Below are 24,445 nucleotides of genomic sequence, written 5' to 3' on the forward strand. Positions count from 1 at the left end.
CGGACCCCGCGCGCCTGCCTCATCCGCCACAACAGCCGCCTCGGGGAAGGGGGTGCTCTTCTCAGGGCTGCCTGCTGTACGACAGTTATTGTTTTTGCACGACAATGTCACCCCTGTACCACCGAGAACAGTACAAGTGCTAAAAATGTACAATAATTGCTGACAGACAAGATTCTTCGGGTAAATCTGGTATTTTAGACCAACTCAAATAGTTGGAAAAATCCTTCTTAGCAAACTACTGTTTGAGTTGATCTAATGAAAGATACCAGATTTACCCAAAAAGTCTTAGACTAACACAACCTATCCCCCAATAACTGTTGAGGCAGCTACTTGTTGTCATATATGCAAAACGCAAGTCGTTCTTGGGAAGCTGTACTTTGGAGCTTGCCAGCAGCACTTTCTTAGGGCCACTCGCCTCAAAATAAATAAGTGCTTCAACTTGGCTGACCCAGTTCTCTCTCAGGCACTGGGGAGTTAGTGAGCAACATAAAGTAAACAAGACTTGTTTGCATCCTTATTTGCATTTTCCCAGGGTACGATAGTTTTTCAGCAGGTACAATGATTTTGAACTTCCAATACAATTATTTTACATTGAAGACCTGGCAACTCTGGTCCTCCCAGTCCCAGCTCAAACCCAGAGATTGCTACACAAGCCATCAGTTGGGGGGGGGGAGGGGGGCGGTCCTTAGTCCTCCAGTATCCCACAGTGCCCTGCTCTCTCCCCACTCCAACAGGAAGAGAGAACCTTGACACCCTGCTAGGATCCTGCCTGGGAGTCCCCAGGCCTGTCCCAGTAGCAGGGGAAACCCTACCTCTACTCCTGCTTTCTGGCATGGGGCTAGAGTGCTTGGCCACTGGGGAGGGGCAGGGGCGAGGGAATTCCTGCCACCGCTGTAGAGCTAGGGGCCTGGGCTGCAGCATTCCCACAGGGGCAGGGATGAGAAGACCAGTTCTCCCAGTACAGTTGGGGGGGAGGAGAGGCAACCAGTGCATCAGCTAAGTTTGAGGGGGGTAGAAATGTATGCATTTAGTAGCGCTGGCACCACCACAGCACTACTACTGCCCAGGACACAAGGGAGCCTTGGGACATCTCTCAAGTTATCTTCACTGCCTCCGGAAGAAGGGGCCCCTTGTTCTCACTGCAGGCAGATCACCTCCCTCCACCTGGAAAGCACCCCTTTGTAGCTGACCAGCCCCAGGGATGAAACAGGTGTGTGTGTACATCCCCAACCCCCTTTCTCACCATGTTTTCTAGTGCTGCAGCACTGCAGTGGGACACCTGAGTAGGGCCCCGGCAAGCACCACACACGTGCTTAGGATGAGCACTGGCTGACACAATGGTACATCTGCAGGAAAATTTTTTTATTAAAGTTTACTGAGCCACAAGCCTCACTGAGGTATTTGCACCACTTCTGTCAAACTACCAAAGAGCATTGCTGAGACGGAACAAGGTTGTCAGTAGCAGGATTTATCTTCACACAAGTTTTGGGGACGCTGGATGAGCTAAGAATTGTTTTGCATTGTGAATAATGCCCAAATACTGGATACCAATAATTAAGACAATGAACCAGATGCAGCACATTCTAGACTACAACCCAGAATACAGGGTGTGAAAATCCCAAGTAAGGAAAATTAGCAATAGCAACATCTAATAGATGCATTTGAACAAGAGCATCAGTTTTCAAGGTATATAAAATATTGAGGTTCCCTCCCACAACCACCCCACAAATAAGCATGGATGAATCTTCTGGAAAAACTGAGTCATGGGCAGCAGGTCCAACTATACATCCAATGAGGATGAATGAAGTCTATGCATGCTCCGTGACAGTCAAATTCTCTCAACTCCTTTCATTCTTTGTCTTTTAAAATTTCTCAGTAGTTTTCAGAAAAATGTCTTCAATTCCTTGAAAATAAAGTTAGAAAAATGTGCCTCGCTATTTAAAAACAAAGCACCAACTGTATTAAAAAAAATATATCAACCGTCTATACAACCTAGAAATGTAGACTATAATCCAAATCTGTGCAATACTTTAGTGCACACACGGGTTCAACACACTGATGACAAGGAATTTTTCATGGTTCACTTAGTAGTTAAAAGGGCAGAGCAGTTACTAAAGTATTGCACTGCTTTCAATTTCTATTGTATAAGCATCTGGGGGAAAGAAAATTCCAACAGCCTCACAAATTTTCCATGAATGAAGCTGTTATGATTTAAAAAAAAAAAATAGTAGAAAGTCTAGAAAATGTCAGCAAGATTTGGAAACTCAAATTTTACTAATTTCATTTAGAACTTAAGAAGAGCAGCCTCTGGACATTCCCTACCAGAAAGAAAAATCCAGAATCCACAGAAAAGGTACAAGCAAACATACACCAAAATATATATATTTTAAAAAATGTTTTCTTGGCAGCCCAAATAGAAGAGGCCTAAATAATTATCATTTTATAGAGGAGGTGATAAAATGAGGGGTACAGAGACCTTTCACAAACTTAAAGTAATAAGAAAAAACACACTGCTGTTTACAGCAAGTGGGAAAAAGTATTTTTGGTGACTGAGGTCCCTCAGTGTTGACTGAGATCAATAAAAAAAAAAAAGTTAACCAACAAGCCTGAATTATACCGTCTATACCTCTTCAACAAAATTAGAAGAATTCATGTTTACACCATTTTTAAAATGAAATCCTAACTGGAAGAAAGTCAATACAGCAAATTTACCTTCCCCCACTTGAGTTCTTACTAACAGTCTGGTCTCCATAACGTGTATAATTCACTTGCCTGGGAAGACAGATTGGGAACCAATCCCTAATTTCCAACCTGCTAGTACAGTGCAATATTACTAATGCTGTGAATATAATCAAGCAATAAAAATAAAGATTCTCAGTTCTGTGATGTGTCAGGAATCTTTCTGTATAAACCCCCAAAATGCTAAACCGAGCATTTGGTCATTAGCAAGTGTTTCTATAACCCACATGTTGGCCCATCTGATTTTTAAGTTAATACACATTGAAAGTAAAAGATATCTCTCTCTCTCTCTCCACACACACACACACACACACACACACACACACACACACACACACACACACACACAGCGCGAGCGAGAGATCTCTATATATAAATAAAATCTCATTGGAAAGAGGCAGCCATTATACACAGGTGCTCCGCTCTGAATGCTACTTCCACTGGGTATGTCAATCCTAATCCATAATACCTTATCCTCTTTCATGTCTCTCTTTCTTTATTTTTCTTTTTTTTCTGAACAGACTTTATCATACTCTAGCATGGCTGTTGTGCAATATGCATTAGAAATGAAACTGTATGAACAGACTCATATACACTCAGAATCCAAGCTATATTCACTCACCTTTGTGACCTGAAGGACCTCTGTATCCAAGTTGAGATGTACAGTTTAGCTAAAGTTTCATTCTTCCTCCAATACTCTAATTTTTTTTAAAGTAAATTGGATTTATTTCTGACAAGGCCACACGTCTCTTCAAGAGAGCATATTTGCTCTCAGCTAGTTTAGTGGATTCTTGAAATACATCCCATGTTTTCAAACAAACTGTAAAACTGGCATGAGTAAATCCACATTTGATACATACGGTATATACAAATTCAAGGACTGTATAATTTTTTTCAGATTATTCAGTTTAACAAGATGTAATAAAATGCAGAAGCAAAGCACCGATGGCCATCTTTTCCAAGTGAAGAATATCCCAAAATCTCATGAAGGTCTTCAGGTCTCTAAAGTCTCTTCATTTGCTCCACAAGTGTCAACAACACAGATTAAACAACTTGTCACTGGGAAAGCACGGACTTTGGAGTTGGCTACCCATTTGTCTGTTTCGGTGTTATACTCAAGGATGTGCCCTAATCGACCCACGCCCTGGAAGCCAGCCAAGACGTACACTATAGAACCCACAGCAGCACATTTCACTGTTACACCCTTCCATGGCATTGGTGACACCATCTTCCATTCATTCATCTTAATATCATAATATTCCACATTGTCCAGGCCACCTTTAAACGAATCAAACAAACAACAATTAAGAGAGAGCACCAGGAACAGTACCACTTGCATAAAAATCTCACAGCAAATGCCTTTGAGAGATTAAAGAGCTTTCTACTATCAGTTATCTTCTCTCTATAGAGGTGCACCAAGAGTGCATGTGTAGATCATGTTTCTGTTGCTGGAGTTTCAGCTATGTAACTGTTCCTTATTATGAACTGCTATTTAATTCTGCATTAAAGATATGCTCTATACTGAAACTAGGTATGTAAAGTCTTTTTAAAAAGGAAAACGAAGTCGTATTTAAAAGTATGAATAAGCAGACTATAATATGTAGTATAAACACAAAAAACACTTTCTTAAAAGAAGGCCACAACTTTCTGAACTGGGAATAGTTCTTTTTTCTTTTGAAAAGTAAAAAAGTTACATTCACTCATCCATTTTAACTTTTCTATCACAAATAATTTGATTTTATAATACCTCTTAGCCAAAGGTCCAAAAAGCAGTTAAGTCTCCAACATCTTACTATCATTATTTCTTCAATAACTCTAAATTATAGTTCTAAATTCTAAAATCACTAGACACCTAAAAGTTTAAAAATACTTTATGACTAAAGATATATGATGTAGGCACTGCTTGTCTCTCTCTTTAAACCAGTTACACAGCAATGACTGCAGTGAAAAAACAGTAGCCAAATCAAGCCAATTATCCTTGAACTAGAGGAATGTACTGCAAAATAGCGCTTTTGCATACTAAATGGCACACATTTTGAAAATGGGTGCTGAACCAATAAGTCATGACACTCCCTGCCAGTAGAGCTTCTGCAACAATTTTGACTAATTCAATAAAATAGATCTACATATTTTATCAACATCTTTTAAGTTGGCATATCTTTAGTAACTATTTTAAAAAATAGTTTGCAATTGAATTAGGATCAGGTCAGAAAACAAATATTCAAATTTTCAGCATGAATAACAAAACATTTGCCATTAAATTGTCATATTTACCTGAATACAAGATGCACCCCCCTGATAATTAGATTCTACACACAATATATAATTTATAAATTTATTATAATTTTTGATGTATGGAATTTAATTATTGGGGAATCATCTTAAATTTGTCCCATCCCCCCCACTACTGCCGGTGGTGAGAGGGAAAAGGTGATAAGGGGGGCAGTAATGGGGCAGGCAATGGGGGGGGTCAGGTGGTAGGGGACAGGCAGTGAGAGGCAGGCAGCTTACCCCCTGCTTCCTGTCCTCCCCACACATGCCCCACACTGCACCTGAGGCTGCTCTGATGCCTCCTTCTCCCCCCTCCACACCATTTCTGCTCCCTGAAGACTCAGGTCCCCAGCCCCCATTCCTTTCATCTCCCCCACGGCCCAAAAGTCTCCCTCTAACTGCCCCTTTGCTCCACGTCAGCAAGCTCCATCCCTGCTGCAGCCTGGGGCATGGAGCCTTCCCTGTAGCAGTGGTGCGGAGCTGGCATTGCTGTTACGGGGCTGGGCTGGAGCACATGCTCTGAGCTCCAGGCTGCAGTGGGGAGAGAGCCTGCTGACACAGAGGAAAGGTAAGGAGGAATGTGGCAGAGGGAGAAGCTGCACAGTGGGGAGACTGGGGGTTGTAGGGGAGGAGTGGCAGGGCATACAGAGGCAGCAGGGGGGAGAGGGGTGGGGGAGAAGAGGGCAGGTGGCAGCTGCAGCTGTGGCTCCGGTTCCAGCCATCTGCCCCTCACTGCCTCATGCTCAATTGTAAGGCAAAGGGCTTCCCCACTCCTCCCATCATGTTAAAAGTGGGGGTGGGGAACCTCTTATATTTGAGTAAATATGATAAACAGTTTTAGTTTCCAAGCATTTTAGTAACACTAGAAAATTAACACTCACATTCAAGGTCCTGTAAAGAGAACAAGCATTATTCCAGACAGGGAAACAAAGGGTAAGTGTTCTCAACAAAGGATATACAATAAATTATGCATTTCAAACAGGGCAATTAAAATTGGTGTCCAGTAGTTCTTTTCTTTTTAGTTACTGATTAGTATACCCCTTTAGACTTAATTCTGTGAGAGCATCTGTCTCTCCTCCTCTCAGAGAGCAAAGCACACAATCAGCACCTTTCAAAAAAACAAACATGAAGAGGAATAAAGTTACCCTTTTATTGGATGAAGAGTTCAACAGCGGAAAGACTGATGACTTGAAACTAGCTCTCTCTCTCACAGGGCTTCCAATAGTAAAAGGTTTTGGAAAGCAGGATTGCAGGTCAGCTGGTACCCAAAAAGTGTGTGCGTGGGGCGGGGGAGAAAGAAGGACACCTGCAAAATTTCTGACACTGGAAGCGTATGAAGCAGAGGTCAGCCACCTACAGCCCATGGGCCATACTTGACCTGCAAACCAAGATCATTCAGTCCCTGGGTGCATGTGAATTGGGATGTTGGTGGACTGAGGCGGCCTGGGGGGGGGGGGGGCCCCCCCCCCTCCCCCCCACTCACTCCCACATTGCAGCTGCCACTGCACCCCTTGATGGCAACTGGCAGCAAGGGTAAGGAGCAACTGCAATAGGGGGTGAGAGAGTAGCCCTTTGTACAGATCAGAGAGGACCAGGACAGCAGCAGTTAGCCTGAGCAAAGCAGGACACAAGAGGGCCTAATTAGTCAGGTGTTGGGGGGGGAGGGGGAGTTGAATTTTTTTTTTTTTAAACATATTCATGCTATTAAATAGAACAATTCCCTACTTTGGTTGACAGACTGCATATTGCTATCTTCCATTTTTTGTTCAGAACTGTTCAATTGTATAGAATGTCAGCAGAAATAATACTTTGTAGATAAACCGGAGAATTAATTAAAATCAAAATACCTAAGCCATTTTGTCCACCCACAGCAAATATTTTGTCTTTCACAAACACCAACCCATGATTCTTCCTAGCTTCAATCATTGGGCATAGTTCAGTCCATCTGTAAGAGAGAAATAGAAAGAGAAAGTTATTTATACATTCTTACTCATTTATTAGATTACATGTCTTTTCCATTTCTTGGGACTGGAAAAAAATGTGAAATTTCGAGGAGTAGGCTTCCAACTTTTCAATCAAATCGTAAGCATCCTATGTTTCCATTTAGTATTCCTGCCCCTTCCTCAAGTCAATTCGTTACCACATGCAATTCTTCTCATCTTCCTACATTCTTAACTATCTGAAAAGTTAACTAAACCAGTAGAACAGCTGGTAACCAAAGGTATCAACAGTTGGTACTTACGTTTCAGTGGCTGGATCATAAACTTCACAGGAATTAAGGACCCTTCCAGAAACATTGTTTCCCAAGCTTCCTCCACATACATAAATGAGACCATTTGCTTCCACCATGCCATGACTGCAACGTTGAGTCAGCATGCTAGGCTTTGTGTGCCAGCTTTCTGTTCTTGTATCATAACATTCAAATAAATATAGAGCAGAATTTCCTTAAAAAAAAAAATTATTATTTTAATGGTTCTATTTTAAAAGAAAATCAGCAAACAAACAGTAGTATTGAAGAATGTTTCAATCCTCACTTAAAAGCAAAGATGCTTTTTATCTCCCTCCAGTACAATTTGTAACTGCAGAAAATTTTGAAAGATTCTACTTTTGACTGATTTCCTGACTCTTAAATTTCTACCTTTCAAAGTACAACATACATTTAATGTTTAATATTTGTGTTTTTAAATTGGTGAGAATCATCTGGATACTTCATTGAGAAGGGATCATGGAAGAACTGAACAGGGACATGGAATATTAAGTTCAGAAGTTATCAATAAAATGATAGTCTCTGTCTGTTATTAAATGATCCCAAACAGACATTAAACAGATGAATGTGTGTAAGTTGTTTTTGCAGAGATTCATACAAACAGGAATGGGCTTACAACATATGGCTTGATTAATCCATATGATATGCCATCCCATTTATTACAATGCATTCTTTTTTAAATAATATGGCTACATTAAGTTGGAACATATTACTGTTTTATTATTGACCATTTAGCTGCTAAGCACTATTTGATGTTCTACTTTTTCCCATGCGTTGGAAAAGGTATTTCCACATTTTTTCTTACTTCTTTTCCTAAAAGAAACCAATCCAATTCCTGCTGATATCAATGGGAATCTTTCTATTGAAGGTAAAAGGAAGTTTAATAAGACATACTTAGGTGTATGCCTGAACTGAAGGACACTGGACAAAAGGCTTTTTCTACAGCAGGGGCAGGCAAAATATAGCCCAACATGGGATTCTGTCCAGCCTGTGGCAGCTCCCTTGGACCTGCTCGGCCCAAGCACAGGGGGCAGTGCAGCAGTGAGACACGCTTCCCAATAGCCCCCAGTGGCAGCTACCTGCAGTGGCGGCTCCTTCCAGCTACCACTGCCAGTATCACCTGCTGCCACTGGACCTAACCCCACTGCTTGGGCGCTCCAGCCCGTCTGCCCGCACCCAGTGCCAGAGGCACTGGATGTATCAGGTGAGCAGGGTCTCCATAGAGACCGGCCCGGGACCTGGGGGGGGGCAGGGCATGCAGATGGGAAGGTGGGCTGGGAGCATCATCCAGGACCAGGCTGGGCAGACAGAGATGGGGCTGGGGCCCAGGGCAGAGCCACGATCCACTGCCCAAACATCCCTGTGACAGGGGCTGGTTCCGTGGGCAGGAGTGTGCAGGGAATGGATAATGGCTCTGCCCAGATCCCAATTCCAGCCCTGGCCTCAGCCCCACCTGTCCTACTCCCAGACGCCACTCCCTGCCAACCTGCAGCCCCATCCTATCCACCCAGTCACATGCCCTACACACATGGGTCCCAGCTGGTTTCCACGTAGACTCTGGGATCACTGAGTGATGACAGCATGGGGCTGAGGCCTGGGGCAGAGCCACCATCTGCTCTCCACATGCCCCTGACCACAGAACTGGCACCCATCACGTGGATGTATGGGCAGTGGATCATGACTCTGCCCCAGGCCCTGGCCCTTTGCTGTCCCCGCCTTGTGATCCTGGCCCTGGCTGCCCATCCCACTCCTGGATGCTGCTCCCCACCCACCCACGGCTTCATCCCATCCGCCTGGCCAAGTGCAGGGCAGAGCCACTTAAGGAGTTTTTGTGAGCTGTTGTAGCGGGGACGGTGTGCTGACTCAGCCTGTGACAGCTTACCAAAACTCCTTAAGTGGCCCTCTGGTCCAAATAATTGCTCACCCCTTGTGTCAGGGTCATTTTTCCCCTCATTGCCTAAGGTGTCATCATCTGCTTTAATGTAAGGTCTCTCTCCTCACACACTCTCTTGTCTTTAGGACGTAGAATGCTACACAAATAGTCCTCAAAACCTACATGGTGATGACTGAATTTTTAGGTCTGATAGAATCATAGAAAGTTAGGGCTGGAAGGAATCTCAGGAGGTCCCATCTAGTCCAACCCCCAGCTCAGGGCAGGACCACCCCCAACTAGATCATCCCAGCCAAAGTGTTGTCTAGCCAAGTCTTGAAAACATCCAAGGATGGAGCTTCCACCACCTCCCTGGGTAACCTGTTCCAGTGTTTTACTATTGTCCTAGTGAGAAAATTCTTCCTAATATCTAACCTAAATTTCCCTTGCTGCAACTTGACACCGCTGTTCCTTGCTGTCATCTACCACCAGTAAATCTAGCTCCATCCTCTTTTGAACCCCTATTCAGGTAGTTGAAGGCTGCTATTAAGTCCCCTCTCAGTCTCCTCTTCTCTAGACTAAATAAGCCTAGTTCCCTCCTTTCCTCAGAAGTCATGTCCCCCAGCCCCATCCCCATTTTTGTTGCCCTCTGCTGAACTCTCTCCAGTTTGTCCACATCCTTTCTGTAGTGGGGGATCCAAAACTGAACGCAGTATGCCAGATGTGGCCTCACCAGTGCCGAATAGAAGGAAATAACCACTTCCTTTAACTTGCTGGCAACACTCCTACCAATGCAGCCCAGTATGCTGTTAGCATTCTTGGCAATTAGGGCACAATGCTGGCTCATATTCAGCTTATTGTCCACTGTAACCCCCAGGTCCTTTTCTGCAGAGCTGCTGCCCAGCCAGTCAGTCCCCAACCTGTACTGGTACATGGGATTGTTACGTCCTCAGTGCAGGACTTGGCACTTGTTCTTGTTGAACTTCATGAGATTCCTTTAGGCCCAAGTTTTCAATTTGATAGTCCAGTGGTCATGCTTAGTTCTATTCAGAATTTCCTGTCATCTCTACTAAACAATCAGAAAGAGGAACTGCACACACAGAAGGGAACTTACAGGTGTTCAAGTACACCATTAGTATTAGTTGTTGTTCAAATTATCAATAGGGATTGTGAAAGAACTGCATTACAGTTTTTTTAATGGAAGAGCTTCTAAAATGAGTGAATGTTACCAGTGCAATGCTTCCTATTTCTAAATATGGAAAAAGAATTCTATTATTTGCAGTAGTTAAGATTTTCAAGGTAAAGCTAAAATAGTATTCCCAAGGCAACACGGGAGAACAGGAAGAGATCGCATTACCCAAACTGAAATAATAGATCTGCAAGAACTGTACCTTCCCTCAATTAAATCAGTATACATATTTTTATTAAACAAACAGTGACAGTCACTGCAACAACACATAATAAATTAAGTCTTGCAAATCTGAGATTTTAGTCTCTTCTACAGCTAGATAATTGTGGGAAGATTGGAAAACTGTTTATATTAAAATACAGTTTAATCAGGCAAAATGTTATTTATTTTTCCTAACGTTTGCAGTTTGGTAGAGTTAGAATAGAAATGTCCTGTTGGACAGCTGGATGGCATTTATCAGATTTTAAAATACTTCCATAAAATTAATACAAACATTTTAATTGAATCTTCATTTGCTATTCCATCTTGAAAATTTATAAGGTGAAAAGGGGTACTATGCAGTGTAATCGAAAAAGGCAAAACTTAAGAGTAGTATGCATTACAGATGTAATAACTACACTAGGTGTTGGATATAAAAACTATACAGACAAAACAGAAAACATACTACTTTATGGGCTGTCATTTAGAGAGGATAGACCTTTACTTCCAAGTAACCTCTAGTTTTTAGAGGCATTTCAATAAAGTAGTTTTCAAATCTTAGAGTGAGGGAAAAGCAGTTACTTCATATCTACAACACTAGATGGCAGCTACGTACTATTAACAGCCATGTGAAGACCAATTAAAGTACAATAAATGCTGTGTTATCTGGCATCCATGAGGAATAGGGAGTGCTGGTTAATCAAATATGCCGGTTACCTGAGAAGTGTCTTTGCCTGTTCAGGCCGCTGCCCCTCCCACCACGTCTGGTGCACCAGGCTTTAACTCCCTGGCATTAGTGTGGCAGGGGATGGGGAGGGGGGGCCTCACGCAGGCTGCTTTGTCTTGGGCTGTGGTCCAAAGTCGGCGAAGTGGGACTCAGTGAAACCAGATGTGCCACAGGGGGACTTCCAGTTTCGCTCTTGCTGCATCGATTGGCATGCCAGTTAATAGAGCATGCTGGCTAATAAAATGCCGGATAACATAGCTTTTACTGTATTTTATGCCTGTGTTAGCCCCTGATGATGATGATGATATTGTTTATCTTCTGCTCACTTTTAGTTTTGCCTTGCTACTAAGTTTGCAACAGGGCAACTTAAGTAACCTACTACCAATACTACTGTCATGGTATTAGATGTTTTGGCAGAATACAAAGTAATCCTTTAGCTCTTGCACTGTTTCTGAAGGAAAAAGGAAGCCTCTTCATTAAATGAAGAAAACAGAATGAAAGTAGAACTAGCAAGCAACTTATTTAAACAACTACTCCCTTAACAGGGATCCTTCCTTATAAGAATAGTTAAGGAAAGTTTCACTACCAACAAGAATGGATATAAACCAGTCTTTTCCTAATGGTTAGGGCCATTATAGCCAGACCATTAATGGAATTCATATCTTGAACCCTGGTGTGCATACAACTTTCCTGCTGTTGCATTAGTGCTGATAAAGATGATCCTGGTCCACATTCATAAGTAATAAAAGGTTAACGAGTTCTCTGCATTTACACCAGTAAACTGAGAGCAGGATTGGAGCTCTCAAATTTATTTGCTTGTAGCTAATTTACTCTGGTATTTTCTTTGTGAGCTGAATATAGTGCAGATATTGTTAATAAAATAGTTCCACTGAAAATGCATTTAGACATGCAATAAAAAAGAAAAAAAATATTCTCAGGGCCTCAGAAAGAATGTGTCCTGTTTTGGCACAAGCAAAGGACCATTACAGACAAGCATTACAGAAACATCTGTAGTTTCTTTTCAGTAAGTCATAGAAATCAGGAAGCTTTACATGTATTCTCAGTTTGTTTTTTAAAGATTGTGTCTTACCCACTTCTGAACCACCAGATGTATAAATTTTGCCCTCAGCAGCACAGGCTGCAAGGCTATCTCGAGGTGTTGGAGGTCCTAGTTTGGAATACCAGCTATCCTTCACCACATTGTAGCAGTCCATTCGCTTTATAGGGAAGAGCTGGGAACCACCCAGAATATAAACTACGTTGTCCCAGAAGACACAAGCTGCATCTCTGCGCTTTTCAAAGGGACATCGGATGTCTGTCCAGCTATAATCCTGCATTACAAAGAACAGGTAATGTCTAACAGATTATATAAACCTACCTGTAGTATTTTCAAACAAAGTTTTTCACAGAGATTCAGACAGTCCACACACGTTTCTTTTTTCAAAACAAACACCAGTACTTCATACATCCTGAAATTTCTTAGACCACACGCACGCGCGCGCACACACACACACACACACACAATGAACCATGACATTATTGATTTCTAGTTTCCACTCCCTTTGCATGCTCAGAATAGTTTCTCTGAAAACTGTCCTTTCAACAAAAAAAACTCCCAAAAACCAAAAACCTGTACTACTGCCAACATGTTGAAAACGATGCAAGCCACCAATACAAGAACATACTGTTCTTTCATGGAAGTGGAGAAAGACATTTAATACTGGGAAACATTTTTATTTCACAGAAAAGAATTCTAAGTAAAAAATGAAAACAAAGGAGGGGAAAAAAGTTAAGTGTCATCAAACTGATAATAAAATTGAAAATATGTATTATACAGCTTTTATTGCCATGACAACTAAAATAATTTTTAAATAGAATTTATCACCACAAATTATATTTAGCTACTGACAGTGAGTACCACTAATAAAAATTAAGAGCACTGCTGCGAGAAATGATAGCAGGGAACTAAGCTCCGACTGGCTGACAAAAGTATAGCAAAGTACAAGGGTAACAGGAAGAGGAGACTATCATTGGCCAAATTCTGGAAATGATAAACTCAGAAGCTGACTCCATATTTGATAGTGCAGCTTTACCATGACTACATCTGTGATCATTCCGAGTTTTATAATTTACACCAATAGCATGAATTGCACCCAACGATGAAAAGGAAACCAAGTCTCTGGAGACTTGAATAATGTAACTCTCTTAAGGCACTAGGAGAGCTAGGTTGGTTATTTTCTGGACCCAGAGAAAGAGAGATTATTTGTATTCCTGAAATAAGATACCTGGAGTAAAATCCTAATCTTGCTTAAATCAATAAGAATTTAGTATTCATTTCAAATGGACCCAATATTTCACTCATGGATTCCTTCACTCTACCTTAAAAGCTGTAGGGCCTTAATCCTCAAAGTTCACCCAATACAAACAACGTAATATCATCTGAAAAAGTATAACACATGTCTGATACAACAATTTAGGAAAAAAGTCTTACAATACCCCATGCCATATTTTTATAGCAAATACCATATAGCCCTAATTAATATTTAAAACATAAGTAGCGAATAGCGATATGTTCCACCGGTCTCATGGTTGGTTTAGGTTTGGCAAGGAGAGGTAATATTTCTGTAAGCAGCTGAAGTTTCCACAGTGCGGATACCTTGCGCACAGTCCGAATTTACTTCCTTCCTTCCTGTGGTTTGGCTTTATCAGTAACAGAAATACAAACCAAGACAGAAATATCAACCCAAGTATTCTCTCCAAACTTGGTTATTTCTAGGGTTTTCACTACAGAACCAACCTTTTTTCTCCCTTAGATCCATACTTATAATCCTGGTCAAAACAAGCAACATGCACACATCAACTATAATTGTCTTTTTGCAGAGTGAAAGACTCCAAAATGAGGATGATGTACCAAAAAGCTGCATTCTTGTGCATCATTCTAGATTTAGAGGTTTTCTTGTATGAAAATTTACACTACAAAAAACTTCCTTCCTCTTGAGTTCTGTTTGTTTCTCAATTTTTTTGTATTAGAGGTGGTGAAGCAAATTTGACTAGGTACAACTAATCCAAGTTCAGTTGTGGCTGGGAAGCACAAACTTGAAGCCTAATCAATTTAAAAAAAAGGAACCAAGATGCATTTTGAACTTGACAATGTCCCTTGATAGTCTTCTTCTGAAAAGCATGTTCCTCCATGCAAGTGTGTTGATTGTCATGTATCCCTACTGAATTGTTTGGTGCTAATATTGCCTGACAGGTCTTTCCAGCCAAGGGATGCAAGTTTTCAACACCTCTTGAACAAAAAGGTATACTAAAATCAATTTTATACCAAGTAATAAAGATAAGTCATTTCATTAGTACTACCAAGCTTAAGTACTGTATATACATAGGTGGTTTTGAGAATATCAGTTAACTATACTTTTTAAACTGTAAGCCCTTACAGCAGGAGCGGGCAATTCTTTTGGGCAGAGGGCCACTTACGAAGTTTTGGCAACCTGTCAAGGGATGCATGGGTAGCCACACCCCTTTGACAGGTGCCCTGCCCCCTGGTTGCCACCTTGTGACTGGAAGTCCTGCCCCCTAACCCCTGACCTTTGCCACCAGATGTCTCTCCCCTTGCCCCCAGAATTACTCCTTTTAGCAAGGGGTTTTGCCATCTCAGAACCAGAAGAATACCAAATTATATTCTAAAAAGCAAACATCTAAAACATTCATTAATTTGATTTCAAAAAAATATTTTTGTCCTGGTTTACATGTGTTTGTGTAGTGTACATAGAAGTGATTGTATATAATAGCATAAAATGAAGTCTTACTCTTGTGTATTGTGTGGGGGGTATAGGTTTGTGAAGGGCTGTGGGTATGTGGGGTGTGGGGGAGGGTGTAGGTGTGTCTGTGGGGGGTGGATAGGTGCGGGGGGGATGGGGTGAGGGAGCATCACACCCCCCCCACACCTGAGGTCATGGGCCCCATGCTCCCACGGTCTGGCGATGTAGCCAGGAGCCACGTGGTGCTGGAGCAGTGCAGGGACAGGAAAGCAGGTAAATAGCTGGGGGTGTGGCCGGGCTGGGCTGGGCTGCTGCATCCTGCAGACGGCTCCCCCTGGGTCCTACTGCTCCTGGCTCCTGACATCTTTGACAGGCAGCCAGGAGCAGATAAACATTTTCTAAATTTTTTAGGGGCCCCACGGGCCGGATAAAATGGCCTGGCAAGCTGGATTTGGCCTGCGGGCCAGATTTTGCCCACCCCTGCCCTACAGCATGGGGCACACTTTTCTCTTTACCTTTCTGAACATTGCCAAGTGTACCATCAGTGCTAAGTTTATGCCACCATCAAATGCAAATGAAGAATCTTAAATGTATTCTGAGGTTACCTTTGGATTAAAGTATCTGCAGGACTGTGGCTGTGAGCCTCCAAACAAAGCAATGCGATAATCATGTTTTTTCCTTCGTGGTCTTGTACCCTCTACTAGCTCTTCTCTGTCCTCTGGAGAAAGAAGGTGATATCGCATTCCACCTACAAGAAAAGCAACAGTTATCAAATCCATGTGGCATGAACACAAAGAGGGGCTTATTTACTAGAGCAGGGACTTGTAATTTTCAGAAAAATTAAAGTGACACATTCCAAATAACTGGCATCTTTCTTAAATCTACTTTTACTTATGAAAATAAAATCTGAGTTTTTCCTCCATTTACGAAAGAACCATCATAGGACACAATAGTGGTACCCAGCTTTAGATCATCTCAGACAGGTCCAACGTCAGAATAAAGTTAAAGTTGACCTTGTGCTAAATGTCAATTTAAAGGTCTACGTATTTAGTTTGACTTAGCCTACTTAACCAGAAGTTGCCAGGTTAAACCAAGTAGAAGGAAACACGCACAGAAAAAGACAAAAAACTGGAAAATCCTAGGAAAATAAACTAAGCAGAAAACTTAGACGTGCTCTAATATGTCTCCTAAACCCTGGCTGCCTGTACACGAGCGCGGAGGCTGCTCCGGCATGCTGTATTTACAGCATGTTGGAAGAGACTTGATTAACTGAGTCTGCTGGAATGCGGCAATTACTGCACTCCAGCAGCCTCTCCCATATCAGTGTCCTCACGCTTCAAAACGACGGCAGAAATACTCGAACGAAAGCTTGAATGAGCTTTTGTTCAAGTGTCCCTGCTGCCACTTTGAAGTGTGGGTATGCAGATACACGAGATGCTGCAGCCCTTTAATTTAAATGGCTCTTGGAGCCACTCTAAATTAAAGCTCTGCCCATTCACCCCTGGAGTACGTATAAAAGTGCCCCCCTGGGCCCAATTCTGCACTGTGCTGAAAGTTCTAAATTCCAATTAGTTTAACTGAGAGTTTAACACTCACGTGCGATAAAGCCTTCAATATAAAGGAAAGGTGGGAAGGAAAAAAAATTAGAATAATGTTGCTTTTAAAGCAAGGCTGAACTAAATTATTTCCTGCCATTCAACTAGCACAGGAATACAGTTCAGTTTTATTTCCAAAACCATGAATAAAGTTTATTAATATATAGACTCTTCTTGGGCATCTGATGAAATTAAGAATCACATTAGTTACCCATGTTTGAAGAGAGGACGATTTTGTCCCCATTCTCCTTTTAAATAAATGCACATAATGATGAGACATTTAATTCAACATTTTTAGAGTATAACATCTGTAGCTCTAACTGTCAGTCTGCATTAAAGCTGGAGATGGTAGAAGGTAAGTTAAAGGTCCTTAAGTTGCCTTGGGAGACTTTTGAGTCTCAGAAATGTTGACATAAACATTGTTGATTGACTGTAATCTAAACTGGAGTAATATTAAAGTTATCAGCCACTCTCAAAGGTGCGCTTACCCTTCCAATTACCCCTAATAAATCCTAACAAGGAAGCCACATTCTGTTACTCAGCATTAAGTTGGAATCACTTACCAGGGACTTTCATTTTTTTTCTCATTAAAACTGCTAAACTCTAACAGGTGCTATTTATATAACAAGCTGCTTATCAGCTTCAACTAAATGACATGTCCTAGAATGAATAAAGCTAGTGCCAAATTAAAACTAAAAATGCAAAGAAAATATTTTCACTTCAGTGAGCAATTGTCAAACAACAACAAAAACTAATCTAATCATAAAGACTACTAAAATATTCAACTAGGAAACAACTTACTGATCACCATTTTAAGGCACTCGGGGTTATCCTGAATAAGTGGTTCCGCCTGAACAGTTTTACTTAAGAAATTTTTCGATATGAGAGGAAATCTGACTTTAGCAAGAATGTCAACCATGTATGGCTGGCGATTAGGTTCATCATATTTCAGCCACCTGACTGCTGCATCATAAACCTGAGAAAGAGAAAAAGAGAGGGAGACACACACAAGCAATAAGAAACCTGATAAAGTCTCCAAAGTGGCAAAGCAATTGAGTAGTTGGAGATCTATATAAATTGATGATCCAAGAATAAGGTGATTCAACAAAATCAGTCATTATGTTAAACAGAATAAATACATGCCTTTGGGAAAAAAGCAACTTATAAACTCGTTGTATACTGACACTTTTATAGAGATCACATATATTTCCAAAGGTAAATTGTTGCGGGTATAGTCCTAAATGACAAGGTTTTTCATGTACAGAGGTAGTGGTGAAATCATAGCCAACAATGAAGATGTTGTATTACAACACAATAATTATACCTTTCCCTGTATCTGATGCATTTTATCTGATGTTTATAACTTGCTGCATGGGAAGTTTTTCAATCACACTAGTGTTATGCGTCTTAGAACATGTATGGTAAAGTGAAATAAAAAATCCAAACATCACACTTATTTGGAGGAGGTTCTCGTTAAATAAGGTTTTATTAAAATGACAGCAGATTATTGAAAATGTAACATTAAGGGTAAATTAGCTGCTATATTTTCCTTGAATCTTATTTACTTACTACAGGGAGAGAATCCAAGTATGTTGAGATGTACTACATAAGCATTTCTTCTGTTCCCCCTTTGCTTGAATTTTTTTGGGGGGTGGGGTGTTGTAGGAAAGTAGTAGGGGGAGCACAGCCTTGGTTTACAGGCTAAAATATTGGACTGCACAACTGCCAAATGTATACAGGGAAAAATCCTTATCTACAGGACTCACTTTGGAGTCACTATAGTATAATTACAGCTGATTATGATGTCACAAAACCCATTTATTTTAACTGAAACTGATCAGAACAAGTGAATGATTGGAGTTTGTTTGGAATAGTAGCTATTTTGCCATCAAATCATTTGCTACACAGTGGGTGCATCTACACATTCATTAATACGCTTTTGCTACTGCGTATTAAGTTAGTACCTCTGATATGAGGTACTACATAAAGGCGCATTGAACTGCCCTAATGTGCAGTAGCAAAAGCAACTGCCTTTTTAGTGATGCTTAATGGGCAGTAGACTAATTCTACTGCGCATTAGCATATTAGCACCGTCTTGCCTGACACTTTACTGTGCAGTAGAATAGGCTACTGAACATTAAAGCACACATGTAGATGAGCCCAACGAGTTACTCAGAGCAAAGTCTTCCTGACTAAATGACATTACTTGCCAAATCTCTATGAATAAGAAGTAACAAAGGAAGGAGTTAACCATTAGAAATAAACCTAGCTCAACACCATGGGCTAAGGCAGTGGTTTACTCACATTACAGAGTGTACAAAGATTATCTGAATATAGTAATCACACTTCCACCCTTACTTCACTGGCATGACACATCCTGCTTACATGTAATCACAGGAGGATTTATGCAGCATAAGAGTCTATACACCCATTTTCCTAAAGGCTTTTTAGGATACCAAATTCTACTTACACAAAATCCTTTTGCAATTTCAACTGAATTAGATCACACCCTTTCAGTCTGAGGCCAGCTGTATTGCTTAGTAAAGCTTGCAATTTACTTTACTTGGAATTAACTACTTTCTAAGGTGTTGCTTTGGGGCCTCAGTGCTTTCCTGTATGTATACAGCTATACCTCTGAACTGAAACATGAACTAACACTCTTTTTCATAATTTGCAGCTAGTCAATTCTTGTGTCTTTGCCAAATGATGCTGAAAAAACTCCACAGACTGATACAAAATAGAGCTCCATTGTTAGTCCTTGCCAAAGTCTTCCAAATTTATGCTGCTGCATATGTAAGCACTTACTTGCATGTACTACACTAATTTATATCTTATCAGCCATATGTCATGTACACGCATGGCACTCTGAAAATAGCAAGAATCACACACTTTACACCTCCACTTAAACTTCACCACACCATTTCAACTGCTGCATTTATCTGGTAGAAGGCACATTTGACTAAGAAAACGGGGTCTCACCTGATCTTCTGCCCGCACAGTCAGGGTGTCCTGGTTCAGAAGATGTGTAACACGCTTAACATCAAGCTGTAGGAACTCATCTGTTTTGTAAACTTCAGTGAAGTGCTGATGGATGAAGTCATCTGCTGTGGCTTTCAGTTCTGGACAGTCTAGGCACTCTGCTAACACACTTATACCTGCATAGAGAATGGGAAAAATATAGACATTTTCAAAGTTTGTAGGTTAATGAATTTATCATATACACAAATAAATTAAACTTACAGAGCACCCAAAGTTTTTTTTTAAAGATTTTCATAATTCATCTGTAACTTTAAATAAAAAGCTAAATGCACCCCTTTGCAAAGCACAAACTTCTGGTTTTGATTAAATTGGCAGAATGGCAAGGATGTAATACTACCTCCATGTCATGCCATTATTCCTTTAGCTCCCAGCCTTGTAGCTTGTAATTAGAGTCAGGCTTTACATCGCTCAACAGGTTATCATTCTCTTTGGCACCATATCCTCAACATATGTGCTCTCTAAATAACAACGGAAGCAACAACAGTACTTTAATTCTGCCTGAGTCATGCTGTTATGGGGCAGAGTAAAGAGCATGGATATAATACAATGAAATGCAAACTACATGAACAACCAACCACATTTATTTCCCAACTCCAGAGAGGAAACAAATATAAAATAGCATTTGAAGTCAGATTTTAAGTAACACAACACTAAAATGGAGTTCCCATTCCTTCTTTTAATGCATCTTATGATTTTTCCTTTGATTTAAGTATTTTATAGCATGCATAGAGGTATGAAGTATCAATCTAGTAATTTTCACAGGTGCATCATCCATTTAAGAACAAAGTAAGACTACAATGCTCAGATCTAGTGTAAGGAACACAATGATCTATGCCTACTGACACAAGGAAACCTAAAGTAAAGGCAACCATTCTTTTCTTACTCTAAGTCAGAGTGCAAAGCTGGGTTTATGGAGCACGGGGTTGTTTATATTCTTCGGTCAGTGGAAATATCAAGTACTTCAGTTTGCAAAAAAACCAAAATATTGATTTGGCCTTGCTTTCCTCTTTGTGGGATAAATTAGCCTTAGAGTGGAAAAAAGGTTCTTACAAGGCATGGTTTTCTACTAAAGAAAAAGCAGTACAAGAGGTTTTCATGCGTCTTTAAAGCAAGACATATTCATCAGAAGCCATCATCTTTCATTAACAAAGTATTAATTCTACAGCTGCGCTCAAATGAAAGAAAGGTCAACTGAATCATTAGAATTCAGACAAGTCATGACATTTCTGTTGACATCTGATAGGGTCACACTTCCTTTGAAGCAGGTAATGTCATTTTTTTTGTTATTTTAAATACAGAATTGGTCAGAGTCGAATGTCAACAGGGTTCTGTAATGCAACAGATTTGGCTAAAAAGTTTAAATTAAAACAAACATTTGAAATACTGGTACTGTCCCCATAAGATTTATGAACAAGCACTTAGTTTTGCTTGTGGAAGTTTGGTTGTTTGGTTTTTTTTAAATGGAGAAAAGCAAACAGTCCATGTTACATATCAAATGCCTGTTGAGTTTATTTTTGAGACACTACTCTCTCAGTTGGAATGAGCAACAGCCAAGAACAAAAATAATTTTGATACTTTTTTAAAGTAATAAAAAGCTAAAGCTTATTTAAGCTCATTTTGGAAAAATAAAATTACATCTGAGCCAACTTGTACCTCAAAGTCCAGCCAACAAGACTGAACGTTCCAAGTTACTGAAAAACTGAGGCCTTCAATCCAGCAGCGGGCTCCGTACTGGTGGATCCATGCCTCCACAGAGCCTCAGTGGAGTTAGTGGGCCTCCACACAGGCAGAGCTAGTTGCAGGACTGGGCCTCCTGTTTGTAATGAAAATGACAACAGTTCCTTAAAAAGCATCACGGATATGAGACTTCGATCTATTTCTGAAGAAGAGGATCCTATACTTCAAATTCACCAAGTTCTTGTAAACATTTATATAACAATTACTAGTAAAAGTCACTCTGAAACTTTCACAAGATTACTCATGCGAAATAATTTTTAGCAATATTTTTGGTTTATAAGCTTTCAAACAGTCTCAAAAGTTCAGTGGCACATGCAATGACACATACCTGAATCTGTGCAAGTGTTCTGTCTTTTAAAGAGGGGGGCAGGGGAAGACTACAACCATAAATATTATTTGACATTTTTAAAGCACAACCACATTTTTAAACAGTGTCTTTAATATAACACATCTTTCTTACCAAGACAATTTGAAGCATCAACTTGCTCTTTCAAAAAATCCACACACATTTTTTTCACAGGTTCAATTTGATACTGGTTTGCAGCATCTAGTAAAGACTGGACATTATTGCTGTTAACAGAAATCCTGCAAAACATATTATGCAAAATTAGCACAACTAAAACCACTCCATGACTGAAACATTAAAAAAAAGTTACACAGAGAGCAAAAGGATTCCCTCTTTACTACACCCACAAGGAAGTCTTACCTACAAAGCATGTTCTTCTTGCCACGTTCTCTTCTGCCCTCCCCCCATTGTAACAAATGCATATAAGTAAATACAGCAAAACATGAAAGTAAGTTGGAACTACCTGGCCCTTAATTCTGAAAGATGAACCTTAAACTTTGGACAACTGTAGTCAATCCATGCCTGATTTTGCAATTCTGACTTGTGTCGTTAGCCCGTACTCTCTCAAAGAGAAATGGATTGACGGGACAGCATTTCTCTTTCTAAAGTCATCCTGGTACCCCTAGTAGCCAAAATAGCTTCATTATACACTCTGTGGATCAGAGAAGGAATATTTAAAAATACAAGACGAATAGTACTATGAAGTTAATAGCACCATTACCCATTTAGCTGGCCTAAAAATCTCTGCATGGTCCCACAGAGAATTCTACTGACTTCAACAAAGGCCTACATCAACCCCTGCGCACATGGACTGAAGTAGAATTCTGTAACTGCAGCAAGTTGCTAAGATTTTAAATGAAATACAGGTAACTGCAGGAAATGAAGGTGTTCAGTTTCCCAGAAAAAAAAGACCGTTTTACACAAGCTACCTTGCAGTATAAGCAAATTCCACAAGCTGTTCAATAATGTCAGGCTCTGCATCCTTTAGCTCCACTTCAAAGGACTTTGATTCAAGCATATTTGCTACAAGTCAAGAAAAAGAGAACTAAATCAGCACATCCCTGTCAGCATAGCTGTCATTTTGCAACTCATGGAACATCTCTGGTAAAACAATTACAAGAAAGGGAAAGACTTTTATAAAGCTGAACACGCCAAACTGAAACACCTACAGGAACTTTTCAAAACATTGATAGTTATACTTCTACTATGTCTTGTCCAGTCTTGGGATGTGGATATTACATTACTAAACTTGTAAAAATAATGCAAATCAAAAAGATTATCATTTCTGGAAAGCTACCTGTATGTGCCCAGTGGCGGGAAAAATTAATATATTTTGTAATATTATTAATAAGACAAAAAACACAGTTGAGCTCCTCATTACTAACAGGTATTTAAGCACATGGACAACACCCCATTGAAAAGCACAGATGAATGAAGGAAGAAAAGAAATCAATGAGGGATAGGATACATTCATAGTTTCATAGTTGGTATGGTCGGAAGGGACCTGAGCAGATCATCAAATCCGACCCCCTACCGTGGCAGGAAAGAGTACTGGGGTCAAACGACCCTGGCAAGGTGTTCATCCAGGCTTCTCCTAAAGATCCCCAGGGTAGGAGCCAGCACCACTTCTCTTGGAAGTTGGTTCCAGATCCTAGCCGCCCTGACTGTGAAGCAGCGCTTCCTGATGTCTAGTCTAAATCTACCCTCTGCCAGCTTGTAACCATTATTTCTTGTCACTCCTGGTAGTGCTTGAGGGAACAGGGACTCCCCCAACGTCTGCTGGTCCCCCCTGGCCAGTTTGTAAATGGCCACTAGATCCCCTTTCAGCCTTCTCTTGTGAAGGCTGAACAGTTTCAGGTCCCTTAGCCTCTCCTCGTAGGGCCTGCCCTGCTGACCCCGATCATGCGGGTGGCCCTCCTCTGGACCCTCTCCATGTTGTCCACATCCCTTCCGAAGTGCAGCGCCCAGAACTGGACGCGGTACTCCAACTGCAGCCTGACCAGTGTCGCATAGAGGGGGAGGATCACCTCCTTGGACCTGCTCATGATGCATCTGTGGATGCATGAGACAAGGTACGGTTGGCCTTCCTGACTGCGGCCCCGCACTGTCGGCCCATGTTCATTTTGGCATCAATAATGACTCCAAGATCCTTTTCTGCCTCTGCACTGACAAGAAAGGAGTTCCCCAGCCTGTAGGTATGCTGCCGGTTCTTCCTCCCCAGGCGCAGTACCTTGCACTTGTCAGTGTTGAAACCCATCCTGTTCTCATCTGCCCACCCCTGTAACCTGTCTAGGTCCGATTGCAGCCTGTTCCTCCCTTCTAGCATGTCTACTTCTCCCCACATCTTAGTGTTGTCTGCAAATTTGAACAGGGTGCTTTTTACACCCCCTGTCCAAGTCAGGGGTGTAAAATTCATTTTTGTTATGATTAAACAAACAAGCCAAGCCACCTCTTGACATAAGCCTTGGGAGAAAGTAAGAGAGACTGATTTTTATAGATTGAAAAAGTTAAAATAAACCAATTTTGAAAAGACTTACTAGTAAACATCAAGTTAAAAAAGTGACTGGCTGAAGCAAGCACAACTCGGTGGGCTGGAATCTTTCTTTCCTGAACCATGAGAACGACATCACAGAGAGTTTTCTAATAAAGAGTAAAGATTGACATTATTAAAAATATGTCCAGGAATGTTTTCTTTCCAAGAAGCATA

General features: G+C 40.9%; 1 protein-coding gene across 7 annotated transcripts in view; it reads right to left on the reverse strand.

Annotated features, from left to right (window-relative positions):
* Positions 1 to 1,303: 1,303 nt before the first annotated feature.
* The window catches only part of KLHL7 (kelch like family member 7), a 33,612-nt gene continuing 10,470 nt past the window's right edge, over positions 1,304 to 24,445 (reverse strand). For 6 of the 7 annotated variants that reach the window (XM_006038262.2, XM_025194761.1, XM_025194762.1 and 3 more), the window contains 10 exons: positions 24,276 to 24,378; positions 22,668 to 22,761; positions 21,853 to 21,977; positions 19,596 to 19,771; positions 17,418 to 17,592; positions 15,627 to 15,769; positions 12,351 to 12,591; positions 7,253 to 7,454; positions 6,858 to 6,955; positions 3,218 to 4,017 (listed from right to left, as the gene is read on the reverse strand). In XM_006038262.2, the coding sequence (XP_006038324.1) occupies positions 3,734 to 4,017; positions 6,858 to 6,955; positions 7,253 to 7,454; positions 12,351 to 12,591; positions 15,627 to 15,769; positions 17,418 to 17,592; positions 19,596 to 19,771; positions 21,853 to 21,977; positions 22,668 to 22,761; positions 24,276 to 24,378 (1,641 nt within the window). In that variant the 3' untranslated portion in view covers positions 3,218 to 3,733. Of the gene's footprint in view, positions 1,904 to 3,217; positions 4,018 to 6,857; positions 6,956 to 7,252; positions 7,455 to 12,350; positions 12,592 to 15,626; positions 15,770 to 17,417; positions 17,593 to 19,595; positions 19,772 to 21,852; positions 21,978 to 22,667; positions 22,762 to 24,275; positions 24,379 to 24,445 lie in introns of those variants that run through there. The other variant, XR_003092263.1, reaches the window with a different exon arrangement.

This window comes from Alligator sinensis, unplaced genomic scaffold, assembly GCF_000455745.1.
Source record: "Alligator sinensis unplaced genomic scaffold, ASM45574v1 scaffold912_1, whole genome shotgun sequence".
Classification (NCBI taxonomy): Eukaryota; Metazoa; Chordata; order Crocodylia; family Alligatoridae; genus Alligator; species Alligator sinensis.